Source organism: Cydia fagiglandana, chromosome 10 (assembly GCF_963556715.1).
Source record: "Cydia fagiglandana chromosome 10, ilCydFagi1.1, whole genome shotgun sequence".
Classification (NCBI taxonomy): domain Eukaryota; kingdom Metazoa; phylum Arthropoda; class Insecta; order Lepidoptera; family Tortricidae; genus Cydia; species Cydia fagiglandana.
The window spans coordinates 19,598,266-19,619,101 of record NC_085941.1 but is presented as its reverse complement, the minus strand read 5'-3'; the positions used below and the strand labels follow the sequence as shown (position 1 = coordinate 19,619,101).

Genomic DNA, 20,836 nt, shown 5'->3' with positions numbered 1-20,836 from the left:
TTGTATCGCCATCTAGCGGTGAGTAGTAAAATCAGACTTATATCTAGGTTGCAATATGTAAAAAATAAATTGCAATATGTAAAATATGAATAGTAACTTGGTAAAGGATTTTTTGAAATTTACTTTAACTGGGTAAGTTGATTTATTTGTAATACAACAAAAACAGTTTATTTAATTTGTTATTGCTTGTCGATAAAAAGCAAAAAGAAATTCATAATCTTCATAATGCTATTAGCAGATTGGATAAGTCGTGTAAAGAAACACGTTTACGGGAGGATGTTGTCATCTGTCAGATTTGGCCTTCAATTGCTGGGGTTTCATGCGATTTCGAAGAGTTTTTTCCTGTTTCTTGCAATGTTTGAGTGAAACTCGAATTAAAGTCGATGGTGTGACATCTGGATGATAGTGCGTGAGCTAAAATGACATCGAGGAGCAAGAATGCAGTGCGGAGTTACGAAACAGAGATCGAGAAGAGCCGTGAGGAGTCGAATTGGAAGAAGGCGGTGGAATTAGCTCAGCAGCTGAAGTCTAGGTCGCCGCAGCATGGTCAGTGACTTCTTAAACACCTATTCTGACTATTTAGAGCAAGTTTAGGGTCTGGGCAGTTGGTGACATTGGCTTATCCTAAGATCTTATCAGCTCATTACTCACACAACTGTTTATTTGCAGAGTTATGACATACTCATACTGCAATAGCATATTGCCGCGCTTGAACGCATGATTAGGTACATTAATAGCCAATTATAGATAATCGAATTTAATTTTATGATTTTTTGTAGTTTCAAAACTTGTCAAGCGGGTTTCAGTATTCTTGCAAGATTTCTTACAAATCACGTTTCTAACAGATTTAATTCTATGTCCAGTGGCGGATTTGCAGTCTTGCTCGCTCCAGGCCCCAGGCCCTGTAGTAAGAATTGGCCGCCCCTTTTTCAGCACCCATCAGTCATCACATAGATGGCCGCTTGGCTGCCGCCCCTAAAGTCTTGCCACTCTAGGCCCGGGCCTACAGAGCGGCTACCGCGAAAACCGAAATTCGCAAATTGCGGGGATCTTTCTCTTTTACTCCAATGAAATTTTTACAAATTGTGAACTTCGATTTTTGCGGTTATAGCCCTGGGCCTTAGAGTAAATCTGCCACTGTCTATGTGAAAAAGAGCATGCAAGGTGAGCCTTTGATGAGAACCTTTTTTTACAAGCTATAAACTGATAGTTATAGTTTGTATCTTAGTATGCAATAGGCCCCAGCATGTTATTAGTGTATCTATTTAATTTTAAAATATATATTTTTGCTGTCAGCCATGGTTGTAATCAAACTATCATTTCAGAGGTAAAAATCTGAGAGCATTCAGTCTATGCTTATAAAAGTTATCATTTTGGATTCAAATCTTTATTTATAAAAGTAGTTTTAAGATACATGTCCTACATACAGTTCAATACTACTACTATTATTCTGTTGGCGTGTTGCCAACCATGTCAAATGGGAATGAACTCTATATTTCGGCTATATGTAGAGCAACCATCTTGCTGAGCCTTAATTAAAACCCTTACTAACTGCAGCATAATATCAAGGATCATAAATGATATGCAGATTTCAAACTATGAAAATCTGTGCCATACAATACATAAAATTTATTTTCACTTCTCTTGCTCAAAAAGTGCACCTTTATGTCGTGCGTAGACGACATAAAATCGCATTTTATGTTCTAGAGCATAAAGTAAAATCATCTATTACGACCCTTATTGATTTAGCAATAAAGTCCAAATTCTGCCATACAAACTGCCAGCCCTGCCGGCGCACCCCCGACCGGCGCTCTCCCGATTGGAGCGCCCCGCGCCCCCGACCGGCCCAAGAACAATGTTCTTTAGTCTTGAATAAATACGTTAAAATAACCTAAAATATTTGATTTTTTGTATATTTTCCTCGCAATCGAAGTGAAAAGCAGAGTGTACAACAAGGGCATAAATGTCCATTTTTACTCTCGTCTACTATTTTGGTCTTCGGTTCGCTCAGACCAAAAACTTGCCTCGGTTAAAGATGGGTCACTTTATGCCCTTGTTGTACAATCTACTATTATTTATAGAGGAATAAAAAAAAAAGAGAGAGAGGAATGTAAATAATTTTGACCCATCAAATAACACAAAACCAATACCACAATTGTAGAAAGGGGCATTCAACAATCAATTACGGTTGTATGGTTGTGTTCATGGCCCACAAATGGTCTCGCCGGAAGATCAGCGCTGACTTTTGCGTCAGTATTATGCTGAGGCGAGCCGATTTCGTGGTAAACTTTCACACCAATACCAATTTTATTAATATCTATAGTTTTTAGTTATACTCTTGTATGTAATTTTAGATTTAAGTTTACCACGAATAAAATGCTTGATTCTGATTCTGATTATTAATTGATTGAATGCCCATTATTTATAAATTTTATTGCATATCTTACGAAAACAAATGTAAATAATGTAATGTATGTGTAAACACTGTAAACAAATGAGGTGTGCCAATAAAGAGTATTCCATCTATCTATCAATATGCTAAAACCTCAATCATTTACAGAAAGCCTCGCACACTTCCTCATCGGAGAAGGCAAGCTTGAAGCCTACCTGGACGAATGGCCCCCAAACAAAGAAAACATCGAACGAGCCCAGCGGGAGCTCTCCGAGGCCCGAGGATACCTGACACTGGCTACCGACGAGGCGGGCCGGAAGGCCGGAGTTGCTTTGGATGCTCACCTGCTACTTGGGAAGCTGAACTTTGCCTGCGGGGCGTACGATGAGTCGCTGAAGAATTATAAGATGGCCGAGCTGAATACGTTAACAGAGAAGGAGCTGCCTATGTAAGTGTTTACTTGAATAGGGAATTTTTAGTGACGAAACGCTATTGTCTGTCAATTACTCTTCCATATTAGTGTGATAAAGACAGATAGTTTCGATCGTTTCTCGGCGAACGATTGTCACCTTGGCTAGGTACCCTGAATCACGACAAACGGTCGTGCGACGGAATTACGGGCCTACCGCTACCGCGAAAACCGAAATTTGTAAATTGTAGGCTAGAGCAGCGTAATTAGAGTGACGGAGAAATATGCTCGCAATTGGCGAACTTCGATCTTCGCGGTTAATAGCCTAGCTTTGCGATGAACGTTTATTAAGGCCTGTCTTCATATTGCGCGGCAAACTATCGAACATTGGCTCGCGAGGCAGCCGCGCGCAATGGATACCGGGTTGGCTCGCGAGCCAACTCGATCTGATCGTGTTGGCTCGCTCAATGTTCGATAGTTTGCCGCGCACTATGGAGACAGACCTTTAGATAAAATTGTTATAATTAAAATAATATTTAAAATGGACATGTTGCCATCCGGTCTGCAGTTGATAACAGTTATTACTTGTTGATTACTGTTGTTGTAGCTAAGATAATATTAGTTCGATGATTTCCGGAAATAGTGCATTAGCACAGAATAAATAATAGTACTAGGTACAGAAGACTCACTCTCTAACAAAACGCGTCTGTCACTATCAGCACAGATATGGCCGCTAGGTGGCGACAGCGCCACGCGCGGCTTATGGCAAACCCCAAAATTGGTGTGGAACGGATGTACTTTTAGCTACCTGTAGCAAAGCGACGAAATCGCGGAGTGAGCCACGCCTGGCATTAGTTCATTATGGACTTACATAAATTGATAAGGGCCCCGGGTTACTAGGTCATATCGAGAGAGTTACGCCGCGATTCGGGAAATGAATTAGAGATTCACTAGATATGAAATAGTAAAGTTAGTAGTTCCACTGCAAAAGGTGCCATTGCCTCTGCTGAATATTGGAGCGGCGGCGGCGATATAATAATAGCGTAAGCGCCAGCCGCTATAAGGTAACTTTCGCCGTGGAACGTCACATATCTTTACTATTTCATTTCTAGTGAATCGCACCGTTATTATTGGAATGAAATTGTTAATGCAAACTGAAATATAGTTCGTTCTTTTTAGCATTAGAAAGAACTTCAAAGAAGGTGAGCGATCTTGACATGTCTTTTAATTGAAAAATGCATTTTAAAAATCTATAACTATTACTTATGAAAGCAGAAGAATATAAAAGATTGTATTAGATTCATAATTGTTACATATTTGCCGTAACTTATTTTTAAAAAGTGTTTTTCAATTAAAAGACACATCAAGATTGTTTACCTTATCTCTAATGCTAAAAAAAACAAACTATAAATATTATATATTATATAAGACAGAAAAAGAGTCCCAGGTCCAGGGCTGGTACTTAGTCAGCGCCTTCACATTTAGCAGCTGGTGCCATAACTTCTAAGCCTCCTGTTTCACAGTGCAACCTAAGAAAAAAACGGCCAAGTGCGAGTCGGACTCGCGCACGAAGGGTTCCGTACCATTACGCAACAAAACGGGAAAAAAATCACGTTTGTTGTGTGTTACCCCCCCACTTAAATCTTTATTTTATTCTGTTTTTAGTATTTGTTGATATAGCGGCAACAGAAATACATCATCTGTGAAAATTTCAACTGTCTAGCTATCGCGGTTCATGAGATACAGCCTGGTGACAGACAGACGGACAGTGGAGTCTTATTAATAGGGTAGTTTTTACCCTTTGGGTACGGAACCCTAAAATCAACACGATACAATCAAGTATTTTCTACACCCTCTGCTACCTTCAATCATAGGCCTTACGGGCACTAAAAACTAGTTCAGCGGTACTCACAAGTTTGAGCCAATCGTAGAGTCTAACGCAACAAGTTGCGACCAATCGCGCGCGTGATGCTAACTCATCAACCAATCGCGTTGTAGCGGTGTCACACCGCAGTACTGGCTCCATTCAGGCCCCATTCTTATTGCCCGTAACGCCAGTCCATATAAAATATAGGTATATAATTGAAGGACGAAGGTCATAAGTACGCTTTCAATTCAATTTCTCTAATGTCAAAATAACACATGTCAAACAAAATCACAATAGAACTACAAAATATACAACTAACACTAAACACTCAACTACAAAACACTAACACTAAATTAAAAATACTTAGCCAGATCAAGGAAAGAAGAAGAAAATAGCAATAATATAGGTAAATACAAATGTCAAAAAAAGAAGTCATTAAAATTAATTGATTTCAAGAGTGGATATTGTTTATTAAGAAGTCATCTGGTTAAACTATTTCGCAGAGGACTTTGTATTACTACAAACAGATCATATTTACAAATTATGAAATAAACTGTTTAAAGTCTGACGCCTGGATGAGTCACTATTATAAAATCGCATTGTACGTAAACAACTACACTTTAGCGGTATCGTCTTGGGTTGTCCCATTCGTTTCTCGTCAAGTTCTTAAATTAGTCCTATTCTGCTTTCGTCACTTATTCTACATTGAAAGCCACCGACGATTGTGACGAATGTAGAATGGGTGACGAAAGCAGAATAGGACTAATTTAAGAACTTGACGAAAAACGAATGGGACAACCCAAGACGATACCACTTTAGCATAGTGAAATATAGTAAGAATAGACTGCTCACTCCATACATTAGTTTTAGTATTAAAGAAGACTTAGGGCCCGATTCGGATTTTGAAATAGATATCTATTAGATATCTTTTAGACATCACCAAGATACGATAACGATATGTTTAAGATCTAACTTGTCAAATTTGACAATTGCGCGATTCTGGAGATACTCTTGAACGATTTCCACAGGATATGACTTAGAGATCTAATTCACATCTAATAGATATCTTACTCTATCTAACGTAAAAGTGACATTGGTTGCCCGAATTGCGCTGCAAAAGAGAACTAGTTGATATCTAAACTATAACGTATCTAGAATGGATCTAGTACGTGTCGTCTCTTGTGAATATCTTGAAGTTCGAATACGGCAGTTATTTTACGCAGTCGACATCTAACAGCGAGTAGCAGAATTATCTAAAATATCTTACAACTTACAACTAATTGTAAATAGAGAATCCGGTTATAATATTAGCTGAAAATTGTTGAACATTATTTCGGTCGTTGCAATATCTATTGTTAAGTAGCAGTACTGATGTCGACTACGAAAATAATAGTCATTTTGGTACTAAAACGGATGTATGGAGTGAGCACTATGTATTTTTTTCTCTATGAGTCTTGGCTCTTTTAACTGACACTAAAAATAGGAAATTAATACTATAGTTAACACTATAAGTGTGTAATTAGCCTCATTACGTAATCTCGCTGTTGTGATAATTCGTAGTTGCGAGTAGGACATAGAGTCTGTATACACGCACTGTAACTATATAATATCTATCGTGCTACCTTATAACTAGGATATTATGTATGTAAAAGTGCATAGCCACTTTATGAACGTAATCGCCATCCCGCCGCGCCATAAAGCAGGCCACTGACGAGCCTTCCAAATGGATGCCGTTACAACGGATTCATCCAAATGGACGGCATCCTAATATTAAACATTGTACGTTTTTGACATTCACGGACCGATTTTGGATTGCAGCCACGCTATTTGGACTGTTGGAAGGTTCGTCAGTGGCCACCTTAAGCTATCCAACACCATTAAGTACCGTCTTTACACACTGGCCTATCTTAGTGGCCCAGCATGATGGCCCATAGTGTAGCGGAGCCAATAGACTATGAGCATGTGTCATTTTTCGTTGCAGGGGTCGGAAACCGGTATTGCTCCATACAAAAATACCGGTATTATTACGTTCGTTTTTGTTTTGGTTTATTATTTCATTTTTAATGGGAAAATCTAATAATACGAAGTTGTTACCTAAATACATGATTCAGTCCTATCTAAAGAGCATGAAATAATTCAAAATATTGAGCTATTTCGGGGTTTTAAATACTTTAATTTATAATGTTCTCATGTAAGTGAATTTGTAATTCTTATGAGAATAAAGAATCTTTAACCGTTTTAAAAAATACCGGTTCCGAGCCCTGTTTCGTTGTTCCATCCGTATCAGGTTTGCTATCCATTTTTGCATAAAACATGGAGTTAAAATCGAAATAATTAACAACTGTTTTTAAACGGATACGGAAGGTCGTCCGCTATGGTTATTGTAGTTAAGTTAGTTGTTAAACAAGTTCTAATAACAGCATACATTAGAAATTTGTTTACGTGAAGGTCGAATCGCACGTAAATAGTAAATACTACTAAATGGGTACCTAATTACAACACCGACTTACTGTTGCCGCTATAACAACAAACACTAAAAAAAGAATACATTTTTTGCCGTTTTTTGCGTAATGGTGCGGAACCCTTGGTGGGCGAGTCCGACTCGCACGTGTCCGTTTTATTTTTCATTTGTGACACCTAAGGGACCCTTACAACAAGGTCTACGGCGATAACAAAACCTTTAAAAAGATGAACCTAAGGCCTCCATACAAATGAAAAATCCAAAATTTGCCATTGAAATTAGAACCTATAGTGTAGGAAATAGAGTTGATTTTGAGTTGTTGGAAAATTGAACGAAACAAAGCAAAAGCGACTCTGTTCCAATTGAATAGGATTTAAATTTCATCAAACTGAAGAGGTACTATAGGTTGGGATAAAGGGTCTAGCAGGCTAAGCGAACAAGAAGTGCCCCCAACGACGGATTTGGTCATTCTTTCAGGTGGTGTACTGGCAGGTCCTAAGAACTCTCTATGCTTAATATCAGTCCTCGATCTTCTTTTGTTTTCGAGTTATTCAGGATAATGTAAAATCATCAGTGTATCATTGAAAGTGTCATATTTTGTAAACATTCAAGTTAGATTAACCAAACAAAATTATATTTGACAAGAATAAAATAGACTACAAAATGAATATGTTTAACCTGCATCATGTCCTTATACTTCATTATAAAAAAACATTTTATTTTTCTTCTCATTATTTTTTATACTATTCGCGGAGGTACACCTACAAAAAAAATATGCATGAGTAGCCACTAATACCCACTATATACACATATAAAAATATTTGCATAAATCTTCGTGCGTCATGTCAAAAAAAAAACATTATCGAACAAGGATCTCGGAAACGGCTCTAACGATTTCGATGAAATTTGCTAAATGGGTGTTTTCGGGGGCGATAAATTGATTCAGCTTGGTCTTATCTCTGGGAAAACGCGCATTTTTGAGTTTTTTTATGTTTAGAGCCGTTTCCGAGATCCTTGTTCGATAATGTTTTTTTTTTGGCATGACGCACGAAGATTTATGCAAATATTTTTATATGTGTATATAGTGGGTATTAGTGGCTACTCATGCATATTTTTTTTTTGTAGGTGTACCTCCGCGAATAGTATAAAAAGTAATGAGAAGAAAAATAAAGTGTTTTTTTTTATAATGAAGTATAAGGACATGATGCAGGTTAAACATATTCATTTTGTAGTCTATTTTATTGTTGTCAAATATAATTTTGTTTGGTTAATCTAACTTGAACGGTTTACAAAATATGACACTTTCAATGATACACTGATGATTTTACATTATCCTGAATAACTCGAAAACAAAAGAAGATCGAGGACTGATATTAAGCATAGAGAGTTCTTAGGACCTGCCAGTACACCACCTGAAAGAATGACCAAATCCGTCGTTGGGGGCACTTCTTGTTCGCTTAGCCTGCTAGACCCTTTCCTTTTTGAGTCCATTGAAGAATTGATTCGTTTCAGAGGGGCTACCGCGAAAACCGAAATTCGCATTCAGATCTTTCTTTTACTCCAACAAAGGCGTAACTAGAGTGACAGAGAAAGATGCCCGCAATTTTAGAACTACGATTTTCACGGTCATAGCCCTGCTTCGAAACCCAGGGTCCGCTATCAGACTTAGGACCACTTGCACCATCCCGTTAAACCGGGGTTAACCGGTTAAACCTGAAGTTACCATGGTTACCAGTACAATTTGACACTAAGTTAACGGTTTAACCGGTTAACCCCGGATTAGGCCAGTGGCCCTTACCTGTGTATGTTTACAAAAAAAATGTATTCTCTTACAGTCGGAGTTTAAGAATAGTAGCCGAGTCCTACGCGATCAAAGGCTTATGTCTCGAACAAACAGCGCTACCGGGCAGCAGTCGATATAAGCAGGCCGAGCGAGAAAGCGAGATGGTAAGACTTCCGTCTCTTTCCAACAAAACTTTTAACCCTTTGAAGAGATGTGCGAGAATACCATAGTCTAATAAAACATGGTCTCTTCCCGAGTGACACAAGCCTACATCACAATAACGTTGCCACTTTATATAGCGCTATCGCATATTACCATATAGCGCTGTCGCATGATGACTTGTGTCAGTCACGTGACCACGAAAAGACGGGAAGAGAGTACCAGGCGGAGTATATTATTATACCATGGAGGATGCGTAGCGAGGGATATGTTTGTCAAGGCCGAATTGCACCATTCCACTGGAGTTGCCATGGTTACCAGTACAATAAGACAATAGTTTAAAGGTATAACCGCTTAACCCCTGGTTAGTGGGAAGGTGCAACTGGGCCTAGAACCAATAGAATAACTATACACTTAGCGTTGAAAATAAATGAAGAAATTAGACGACCGGTCTGGCCTGGTGGGTAGTGACCCTGCCTGTGAAGCTAATGGTCCTGGGTTCGAATCCCAGTAGGGCATTTATTTGTTTGAAGAGCACAGATATTTATTCCTGACCGATGACTGACTGATGCTTCACGAGTTTTTTTCGTATGTATATAAGTATGTATATCGTCGCCTAGCACATCGTTGTATGTATATCGTCGCCTAGCACCCATAGTACAAGCTTTGCTTAGCTTATATCTATAATAGGTCCTTGAGGCCTTGTACCAAGGATGCTGGCGGCATTTCCTCGCTGTATCGCAATGCTGATACGTTGTGCGAGGTGGCCGCCAGCTTTTCGGTCCCCAGTTACGCCAACCAGACGCTTCGCGATTTCTGCGAACAACTTGTGCGCGCTGGGACCCCATGGACCTAGTGCGTGTTCGGCAACAAGCGGCCCGCGGACCTCTCGCTTGCGGCCCGCGAGCTTCCCTGGCTATTTTGTATGTAATATTGACCATCGACAATGTCTGCTTAAGACACAAATACAAACAAATACAAATACAAATAATTTATTGAGAAAAGTATGGTACAATGATTGTTCTAAATATTACCATTGTGTGCGGCCCGCGTCAACTTCGTTAACTACTATGTGGCCCTTGGCTGCTAAAAGGTTGCCGACCGCTGACCTAGAGTTTCAACTTATTTATATACCTCGCATATCTCTGGTGGAAACGCAGCCTAAATAGATAGTGTTTTCAGATTCGGAGTTTCGAGCTGGCATCAGAACTCACACTTCTATATCTCCAACGAGGTACAACGAACGTCAGTGCGGGCGCGACGCTCGAGACAGCACTACAGCGCGTCCCGCTCTTACACATACGGGCTCAGCGCTTACACAGCGCCGTTGACAGGTACGAGCAGGGCTCGGAACCGGTATTTTTTTTAAACCCCGAAATAGCCCAATATTTTGAATTATTTGTAATGTATTTATTTATTGCATTTCACATGTGACACATTAAACCTTGATGGGCGCAGTAATGTAGGTAGATATGTAAACAATACTTATCATTATACAGGGTTACTTTTTTACCAGTACAATAAATCAACATACGTAATTGTTGCCAAAAATAAAAAATACCAGCATTCTTTGTTACTACTATTTGGGAACAAAAAAACAAAAATACCAATGCCCGAACTTATCCGCTAAAGTACTAGAAAATGTGGATGCCTTACGCATCAATTAGCAAACGCACGAACTGGCAACTGTTTGTTTACGTCATCGCGCGCGATTTAGCGAGCGGCTTAGTGTAACCAGAAGTTACTAAATTGGTGAAGGATAAATTAATTGAAGCGAAATAAAAAAAAAAAAATATTTGTGCGATGTGATCTATTATCGATACCAATGATGTGGTAAACTTTATTGTACCGGTAAAAAAGTAACCCTGTGTAAACAAAAAAGGGATGTCAAGTAACTCTTAGTTAGATTTATTTAACTGTTAGATTTATTTCAAATTGAGTTTTTGTTTGTTCACGGCATATTGTAAATATGTTCTATATATAACGTGTAAATTGGTTTTATGAATAAATGACTTATGACTTATATGCCCGCATAGTTTCATATGCTCTTTAGATAGGACTGAATCATGTATTTAGGTAACAACTTAGAATAGAATAGAATAGAATAGAAAAATATTTATTCAGGCAACACATCATTCCATTACAAAATGCACAATAGGAAATAATAACATAAAATGCGAAACAAGAAGTATACAAAACACAAAGGGACATATTAAAGATAAAGATGTGAGGCTGAAATGGTCTCCACTCAGTAATTCAGTTGGCACGACTAAGCATTGCCAACGGCGCTGATTTTCTGTGGAGCCAGCGAGGTGTGCGGTGCGGGACAGCATACTGCGCGACTCGTGTGTTAGTAGTAGGAGTAGTTTGTTGTATTAAATATCAATACTTATATAAGCATTACAAAAATATTATACATATGGTTTTATTATACGGCGGTTAACTAGGAATCGACTTTGAGGTTAAGGAACTAGAGCTGATACCAATATTTTAGAAAATGATGCCCTTAGGCAGCAATACCTTGTTGAGCCAATAGATGTTTTTTCAGTTTAGACTTGAACCCACTAACAGTAATGCTCTCCCAAATAGGTGGCGGAAGGTTATTCCAGCAGTTCGTGGCAGCATAACGAAAACTGCCACGAAATGCTGCTGTATTGTGCCTTGGGCTAATCAGTCGGGGATTACGCCTGATATGACGCTGGTAGAAGACCAGCTTATCATGCAAATATGTGGGTTTTTTACTATTGCAGATACCAAATAAAAGCGTGGCAAAATGTAGGGTACGTCGACCATTCATATTTAAGAGTTTATTCATGTTTAAATACGGAGTAATATGTGATCGTGGGGGTATTGGGAAACAAAAGCGTGTGCAGGCGTTTTGTAACCGTTGTATGACTTTCTTGGTACGAGAGAGTAGGCAATCACCATATACCGTATCCGCGTAATTAAGTTTGGACAGGATGAGTGTGTCGCACAATTTTACACGCATATCTACACTAAGATAATTACGAACTCTGTAAAGGACTGTTAGTCTATAGAAACAGTTCCTTACAGTTTCTAAGATGTGGTTTTCAAAGTGCAGAGAGCTGTCCATGAGCAGGCCTAGGTTGCGAGCTTCCGATACCATCTCCACACATTTGCCTGAAATATTGACTTGCGGATTTGCAGCTGTAATTCGGTTAACTTGTTTTTTTGAGCCCAAAACGAGGAACTTGGATTTTGTCGGATTGAGAACGAGACTATTCATTTCTGACCAGCGGTCAATGCGGTGCAGATCTTCATTAAGTCTATCGACAGCTCGCTGCGTATCTTCTGGTTTGAATGATATGAAAAGCTGTATGTCATCGGCATAGATATGGAATTTACAATGTTTTATATTATTTACGATATCCGCACTATAGAGACTATACAACACTGGGCCAAGAATAGAGCCCTGCGGCACCCCTCTAGATACTGGAAGTAATCCTGATGCTACAGTTAAGCCGTCTGCGCCTTGCAGTTGAACAAATTGTGACCTGTTACTCATATAGCTTGCGAACCACTTTATCGAGTTATTGCTGAAACCATAGTATGCTAGTTTAGAAAGTAAAGTAGATGAGTTAATGCAGTCAAAGGCACGGGAGAAATCGAGAAGTGCTAACATTGTTCCTTCGCCTACATCTTGTGAGGACAAAATTTTATCTACCACATCAAGAAGGGCAGTGGAGGTGCTATGCCCTTTTCTAAAGCCAGATTGTCTTAATGGGAGTATGTTATTACTTTCAAGGAAATCAGTAAGCTGCATGCATACCACCTTCTCCAATATTTATAACTTTGTATTATTAGATTGTCCCATTAAAAATGAAATAATAAACCAAAAGAACAAAAACGAACGTAATAATACCGGTATTTTTGTATGGAGCAAATACCGGTTTCCGAACCCTGGGTACGATACAATGGGATTCTTGCTACACTCGTAGAGATGTAGCGCCTAAATTGTTTTTCATCGTATTTTCTCGGTAACGTTCGTATTTGTCATGCTACTTCAATCAACCTCAGTACTTTTGGAACCGAGAGTGATTGAAATAGCAAGACAAATTCGTAAGTTTCCGTGAAAATACGATGGAAAATAATTATGCACTACATCTGTAATTAGATATGCATTGTGTTTTGACACAATTTGGACGTTATTTCGAATTTGGACGTTTTAAAGGTACACTATCTGGGAGACCTAGCTTTGCTCGGAAAACATATAAAAACTCAAAAATGCGCGTTTACCTAGAGATAAAATCTAGCTAGATCGCATTCGCCCCCGAAAACCCCCATATAGCAAATTTCATCGAAATCGTTACGAGCCGTTTCCGAGATCCCCGAAATACATATGTATATAATACATATTAATATTACAAAGGCGTAAGTGTGTCTGTCTGTCTGTTACCTCTTCACGCTTAAACCGCTGAACGGATTTAGTTTAAATTTGGCATAGAGATAGTTAAAGTCCCGGGGAAGGACATAGGATAGTTTTTATGTCAGAAGTCATCTCTAAAGAGGGTGAAAAGGGGGGTGGAAATGAGAAAATTAATGAAGTGCCTGTTAATTGGTGTAAACATTTAAGCATATTATGCTCGAATTGCTATTAGATTTTATCCAGGCGCTGAACTTACTCTAGCTGCTGGTAATAATTACACGCAGACGAAGTCGCGGGCAAAGGCTAGTATATACCGGGTGTGGCCCGTGACACGAGCAAATAATTAAAACATAGATTGTACTCCTCAAACGGTGACACTTTCGTTCAACAACTTTTTAAAATTATGAAGTATTTAGACTCCCTATTTTCATACAAAATAAATATTATCTTCAATGGACGCCATCACCACGCCATATCATTGTGCTTGTCACGCCTTAAACATAACAAAATTCGCAATACATTGCGTCGTAAAATAAACTTTAAAGTGTATTAAAAATCAAACCACAAGCTATTTTTAAAAGTTGCTGAACTAATTGTTCTAGTTGCTAAACTAGTTGGTCAGTATAAGGAGTACAGCCTACAATTTAATTTTTTGCTCGTATTACAAGCCACACCCGGTATATAAATAAACAAGAATTGCTCGTTTAAAGGTTTAATTAGATTAAGTCAACTATCCGTTGGCAGGTATCGAGTGATGCTGACGGCGGTGGAGGCGGCATCGACGCAGGCGCTGCGGTTAGCGCTCGCCAGACAACTCGCGGAGCTACTCATGCGAGGCTTGGCCGGACAGGTGAGGCTAAATTAACATTTACAAATTTGAACCCCGCGTGATACATATTTTTCACCCTACCAAAAGCAAATATTAAATGTAAAATATCAAACAAAATCGTACCAAATCAAATTCAAATGAATGTTATTAAATATTTTTTCTACTCCAGTACTTTTATTTGTCATTTAAAGGGTCGTGCGCACACCTTTAAAACCCTACCTTATAGTTGTCAAGACAGGTCTTTAGTCTATTCCCCAAAAAAGAATTTGTGCATACACGCAGTATCTTTTTGGCGATTTTACAATACTTCGTGTAATGACCACTTAAAAAATATTGAATGAAATACAGTGTTGCCAACTTTACTTTAAATGTTATCTCTGACAAATAAGTGAACCATAGACATGTTTTTTTTTTTAATTTCATTCATTTATTCTTTTCACGCCCGTACTCTCCATTTTTGCTACTTCCTGAATTAAAAAGATTCGTTAAATTTTCAATTCTATTTTAAAGTAAGTGTTTGGTCGTAGAAAAAGTATTGTATGCAACGTTGTTTAACTGAGTCAAAAAATACTCGTGGCATCTTTATTAACAATTTTCGGCTTCGCCTCAAATTGTTACTCACGCCATTCGTTTTTTGACCTCTTTTAAACAACGGTCGCATAAAGTACTATATCATCCAAAATCATCATTTAAAAGTCAATTCTACCGGGAAACATAAGAAAACAATTCAATATTTGCATTCGATTACTTTGTCTCATATGTGAATAAAATGCAACTCCGCTATCAGTTTTTGAAGTCGTAAGTAGTAAGTGAGCCTTTCCGAGCCGGTGTGGTGAAAATAACAATAAGGCCAACTTGCACCATCTCACGAACCCGGGTCTGCGCGGTTAAACCGTCAACCCGGCGTCTCATCGTACCGGGAACCGCGGGAACTCCAGGTTTAATCGGTTAACCCCGGGTCAGTGGAATGGTGCGAGGGGCCCTAAATAATATAAACGTGAAACCTGAATCGTTTGCAGGAGTACAGCGCGCCGGAGCCCTCGCCGGCGGCGGCGGGGGCGGGGGCGGGGGCGGGCGGCACGCTGCGGCGCCGCGACGACCACGCCAGCGACGGCCCGTGGAAGCCTAAGAGATACGCCGCCATCAATCAGGTTACTACTTAACAATGTGACGTTTAGCGTCACATGTAGATAGAGATAGATAGGTTAGAAATGAAAGTTAAATTTAAAATTACAAGAAGTTAGGCTAGGGTCGCGAGTCCGTGTAACTGAGCTGACACAGAGAAAGAAATATAGAAACGAGTCCTTAAAAGAAGGCACTTTCCTGAGGCTCTACATCGCGGGCGTCGCAGTTGTAGATGGCGCCGCTGTACAGCGCAGGAGTCCCAGTTGATCCAGAGTAGACTAGGATGGCTCCCCGCTGTGGTTCAGGATCCTCAGCTCGGAACGGAAACCTTCCAGATTGTAGAGCTTGCGCATAGCGCAACCCGGGGTAGTGCAGGATAGAGGGTTTCAGGCAGGGTTCAAACAATTTCGTACCCAGACTTGATCCCTAGTATTATTGGGCATATTAGAAAATGCGCACGACAATGACTGCGACATCCGGCCCACAAGGAAAGAAATATCAGGAAAATTAACCTTTTAGCATTATTTTTTAGCACGGATGAAGCAGTCAGAAAGGAACAGATTACTTAACAGTATAAAAGAATACAACGTAAAATTATTCCTATTAGTAAGTCAAATGAAATATTCACAACACTTACCCGATCCGGGGAAATGTACACAGCATAATATCAATAAGACACGATCTAAATTAATTAATTATACAATTTTAGAGATTAGTTAATATCTTATTTGCAAGAAATTGTCGTAAATGTTTAGCCAGCCCATCGACACCCCATACTTTGATAAATTAAGAACGTACTTGTTACCAACATTGAGGCATAGAAATAATCTTATCGAATTAAAATGACTGCTGTTGCATTTTGGTCGCACATACCATACTTGCTTTTAACATAGACGTATTATACTTACTTTTCTTTAGGTTGGTATGATTGGTAGTAAAACTTCAAACGTCATTTAAATTGTCGTGAACGTGGAAATACGTGGTTATTTTTTATTGTAATTGGTAAAATAACTTTAGCTGTTATTTAAATGGGGGCTAAATCTTTAAGGAAATGTGAAGTTTGTAGTGGGTGTGTAAGAAGACTAACTACTGACGCATTTTTGGCCAAATTTCCACTTGATCCGAACAGGTCGGTAAACTGATGTTTGTATGCAATATTTTCATTTTTTACTTTGAGTCGTTAACAGTTACTAATTTAATTAGTTTTAGTCGTGTACAATCCATGATTAAAACGAAAATATTTTGTGAATAAAGTATTTTTAAGTAAAAAACTAAGTAACCTATGACACGAATAGTGTACGACCAATTTATCGATAATCTCTTTATTTCAGATGTCGATTATGGGCAAAGCTGAGGAAAAGGAAATGAGGTATTGGCGTATTTATTTACCTATTCAAAAGCTGAATGGAAACAAGTTCATTTGTGGAAATCATTCTCCATCCAGTGCCTTCAATAAAAAGGGACCAGATTAAAAAAGAATGCGCGCGAATACAGCATATTGTAATATGCCTACTTGAATAATAAACTATGTTATTTTTATCATGTAAAATAAAATTGTTTATATATATATATAATGTTCTTTTATTTTATTAATCCACGTGATTCTCAAAATGTACTGTTACAGTAGTACAGTAGGTAAATACAGCAGCACGTATCGCACATTTATCGATATCGATAAACAGTAGGTACTGGAAGTGTCGAGCCCTAGCGTTGTTTTTTTTTGTGTTGGTAGTATTGTGTGTGGATTTTTTTTTAACAATTATTGCCTGGATGCGAGATCTTTAAGCCTGTATTTGGTGTGTTGGGATATGTACGTTCATAATTCGGTTCGAGGATTGTTCGAGAGTGCCGACTCTTAAAACGCAGTGATTATATGCTCTTTGTGTTTAGCAATTTTCTTCCAGTGACAGATTTCAGAAAACTATTTAAAAATGTTTTTAATTTTTTTTTACAACCGGCCAGCACAAACGCTTAGCGCAAACGAGGTTTTATAGCAAACCGTTACAACAATATAGACCAAGGATTACCCGTTCGGGGCCAGCTACAAATCGAAAGACTATAACAGATGATTAGAATAAGTTTTTGGCAAAAATTTCATTTTTGGTACAAACTTTTAACGCTGACTGTACTTTTCTTACGGCAGACAACTAATACTCATCGAGACAATCCTAACACAATTAGGTTGCGTTGTTTCATCACAGAATTCCAATGGCCACCTCCTGTCTTCATCGTCAGATTGGCTCGATGGTATCATAATATTGCATTGTCATCCGATTTATACATGCACGCAAAATTTCAGCTCAATCGGAAACGGGGAAGGGATCAAATTTAACTTGCAAGATTTGATTATAGACCGACACACAGACTAGGTGGTGAAAGGTGAAACTAAATAAAAGCTTGTATAAATAGACATAAATGATCACTGTTTTGTTCCAGTTCGTCCCCCGAAACGAGTACGAGGAGATAATCCTCCTCCTCCTAGTAGGCGAGGCGATGGCGGTCCGCGACGCAGTGTTATCACAGAGTGCAGAGTTTGAAGCCGCGAGGCAACACGCCTTAGCCAACGCTGTGGCTGTTGCCGATCTACTGGCACTTGCTGTCACGAGATGGGGGCAGTTGTGTCTAGTTTTAGAGGTAATTATACTAATTATTATAACAAAAAGGCAGACCTAAAAGGAGATGGCGGGACGACTTGGACGCATTCTACCCCAAATGGTGGGACAGGGTGACAGGGTGGGGGATGATAGAGGGAGAAATGTGTTGACATTTCTCTAAACCTATACAGAAATTTTAGACTGTTATACTTTTTTATTAGCCTACTTTGGTGTCTTCCTCCCCTCCCTCCTCTCATTTTCTCCACTCGACCCTGTCATCGGCATTTTCCCGCCATTTGGGGTTGATCAAGCGTATTTGCACTCGTTATGAGACCTTGATACAGAGGGAAGAAAAACCAGCTAGAATTGGTTTTAACATCTATCTACTATTTTATTATATAATACTGTCGTATTTTCTCGGAAACGTTCGTATTTGTTATGCTACTTCAGTCAACTTGTATACTTTATGTATACCGACACCGACTGAAATAGCAACACACGATCGTACATTTCCGTGAAAATACGATGGAAAATAATTATTACTACATCTGTACGTACAATCGTACATAATGTGTTTATCTTGTATTGCGCAGACCCTGGAGCGAGCGATGAAGTTTTCGTTCGGCAGCGCGCATGTGTGGAGGCAGCGAGCTCTGGCGACGGCGGCCGCGTCGCCCACGCCGCCCGTCCAGTTGTGTCACGCACCACAACACATTTCTCCAGGTGTGTGCTATGGTTACTTTAGAGTACCCTACCCATACCCTGCCCTTACCCTAGTACCGCACGCTCTACACGCCAGAAAACCCTGCCATAAGGTTAATGATCGGGATCCGAGCCCGGGATCGTGCATACTGCAGTCCCTGGAGGGAGCGATGAAATTTTCCTTTCGGACAATCTCACGCCTAAAGATGCCGAAGACCGGGCAAAGTGGAGAAGACTGAGTAGGAAAGCCGACCCTGGTGGAATACCAGTACCACCCTTAGATCCGTGGCGCGCGATTTTGGTAGCCCTCGCAGTGCAAGTATTATTTTAAACGTCAAACTTCTATGAAATATGAAAATGTGCTATCAAAATCGTTGCATCTTGGTCTATGTTTGCTATTTTTTTTGTTAACACGCTCCGTGCAAACGCCAGCTAGCGGACACCTTTAGGACCTAGTTGTGGTTTGATCGAGATAAATAAATAAATTTATTATTTTTAGGCAGTACAGCATGGACGGCGGGCGTGCGAGCGCACGCAGTCATGAAGCGAGCAGCGCCTCTCGCCCCACAAGACGCAGCCCTGCGGCTGCTCGGAGCAGACACGTGCTATAGGAGCGGCTGGGTAAGACAAATTTATTATTATTCCTAACATTATCTCGTAGACAGTACAGTATGGACGGCGGGCGTGCGAGCGCACGCGGTCATGAAGCGAGCAGCGCCTCTCGCCCCACAAGACGCAGCCCTACGGCTGCTCGGAGCAGACACGTGCTATAGGAGCGGCTGGGTAAGACAAATTTATTATTATTCCTAACATTATCTCGTAGACAGTACAGTATGGACGGCGGGCGTGCGAGCGCACGCGGTCATGAAGCGAGCAGCGCCTCTCGCCCCACAAGACGCAGCCCTACGGCTGCTCGGAGCAGACACGTGCTATAGGAGCGGCTGGGTAAGACAAATTTATTATTATTCCTAACATTATCTCGTAGACAGTACAGTATGGACGGCGGGCGTGCGAGCGCACGCGGTCATGAAGCGAGCAGCGCCTCTCGCCCCACAAGACGCAGCCCTACGGCTGCTCGGAGCAGACACGTGCTATAGGAGCGGCTGGGTAAGACAAATTTATTATTATTCCTAACATTATCTCGTAGACAGTACAGTATGGACGGCGGGCGTGCGAGCGCACGCGGTCATGAAGCGAGCAGCGCCTCTCGCCCCACAAGACGCAGCCCTGCGGCTGCTCGGAGCAGACACCTGCTATAGGAGCGGCTGGGTAAGACAAATTGATTATTATTCCTAACATTATCTCGTAGACAGTACAGTATGGACGGCGGGCGTGCGAGCGCACGCGGTCATGAAGCGAGCAGCGCCTCTCGCCCCACAAGACGCAGCCCTGCGGCTGCTCGGAGCAGACACGTGCTATAGGAGCGGCTGGGTAAGACAAATTTATTATTATTCCTAACATTATCTCGTAGACAGTACAGTATGGACGGCGGGCGTGCGAGCGCACGCGGTCATGAAGCGAGCAGCGCCTCTCGCCCCACAAGACGCAGCCCTACGGCTGCTCGGAGCAGACACGTGCTATAGGAGCGGCTGGGTAAGACAAATTTATTATTATTCCTAACATTATCTCGTAGACAGTACAGTATGGACGGCGGGCGTGCGAGCGCACGCGGTCATGAAGCGAGCAGCGCCTCTCGCCCCACAAGACGCAGCCCTGCGGCTGCTCGGAGCAGACACGTGCTATAGGAGCGGCTGGGTAAGACAAATTTATTATTATTCCTAACATTATCTCGTAGACAGTACAGTATGGACGGCGGGCGTGCGAGCGCACGCGGTCATGAAGCGAGCAGCGCCTCTCGCCCCACAAGACGCAGCCCTACGGCTGCTCGGAGCAGACACGTGCTATAGGAGCGGCTGGGTAAGACAAGTTTATTATTATTCCTGGTAAGACAAGTTTATTATTATTGTTTTTTTCCTGAGTTTTGGTTGTCATCTGACGAAATACTCGTACACTTTTAATCTTGCGTTTAGTCTTGATCGCAGATTTTCACTGATGCCATGAAATTTTGAACAAAAAATTAAACTTACGTAGATTATAACATTGATAACAGATTTCCACAGACCGCATC

General features: G+C 40.4%; 1 protein-coding gene across 1 annotated transcript in view; it reads left to right on the top strand.

Annotated features, from left to right (window-relative positions):
• The first annotated feature begins 227 nt into the window (after positions 1-227).
• Positions 228-20,836, top strand: part of LOC134668357 (tetratricopeptide repeat protein 7B) — a 32,914-nt gene continuing 12,305 nt past the window's right edge. Inside the window, exons 1-9 of the mRNA XM_063525838.1 lie at positions 228-546; positions 2,561-2,840; positions 8,965-9,076; positions 10,254-10,405; positions 14,203-14,308; positions 15,307-15,438; positions 17,849-18,046; positions 18,600-18,729; positions 19,208-19,329. Coding sequence (XP_063381908.1) covers positions 420-546; positions 2,561-2,840; positions 8,965-9,076; positions 10,254-10,405; positions 14,203-14,308; positions 15,307-15,438; positions 17,849-18,046; positions 18,600-18,729; positions 19,208-19,329 — 1,359 coding nt within the window. The 5' untranslated portion in view covers positions 228-419. The remainder of the gene's footprint in view (positions 547-2,560; positions 2,841-8,964; positions 9,077-10,253; positions 10,406-14,202; positions 14,309-15,306; positions 15,439-17,848; positions 18,047-18,599; positions 18,730-19,207; positions 19,330-20,836) is intronic.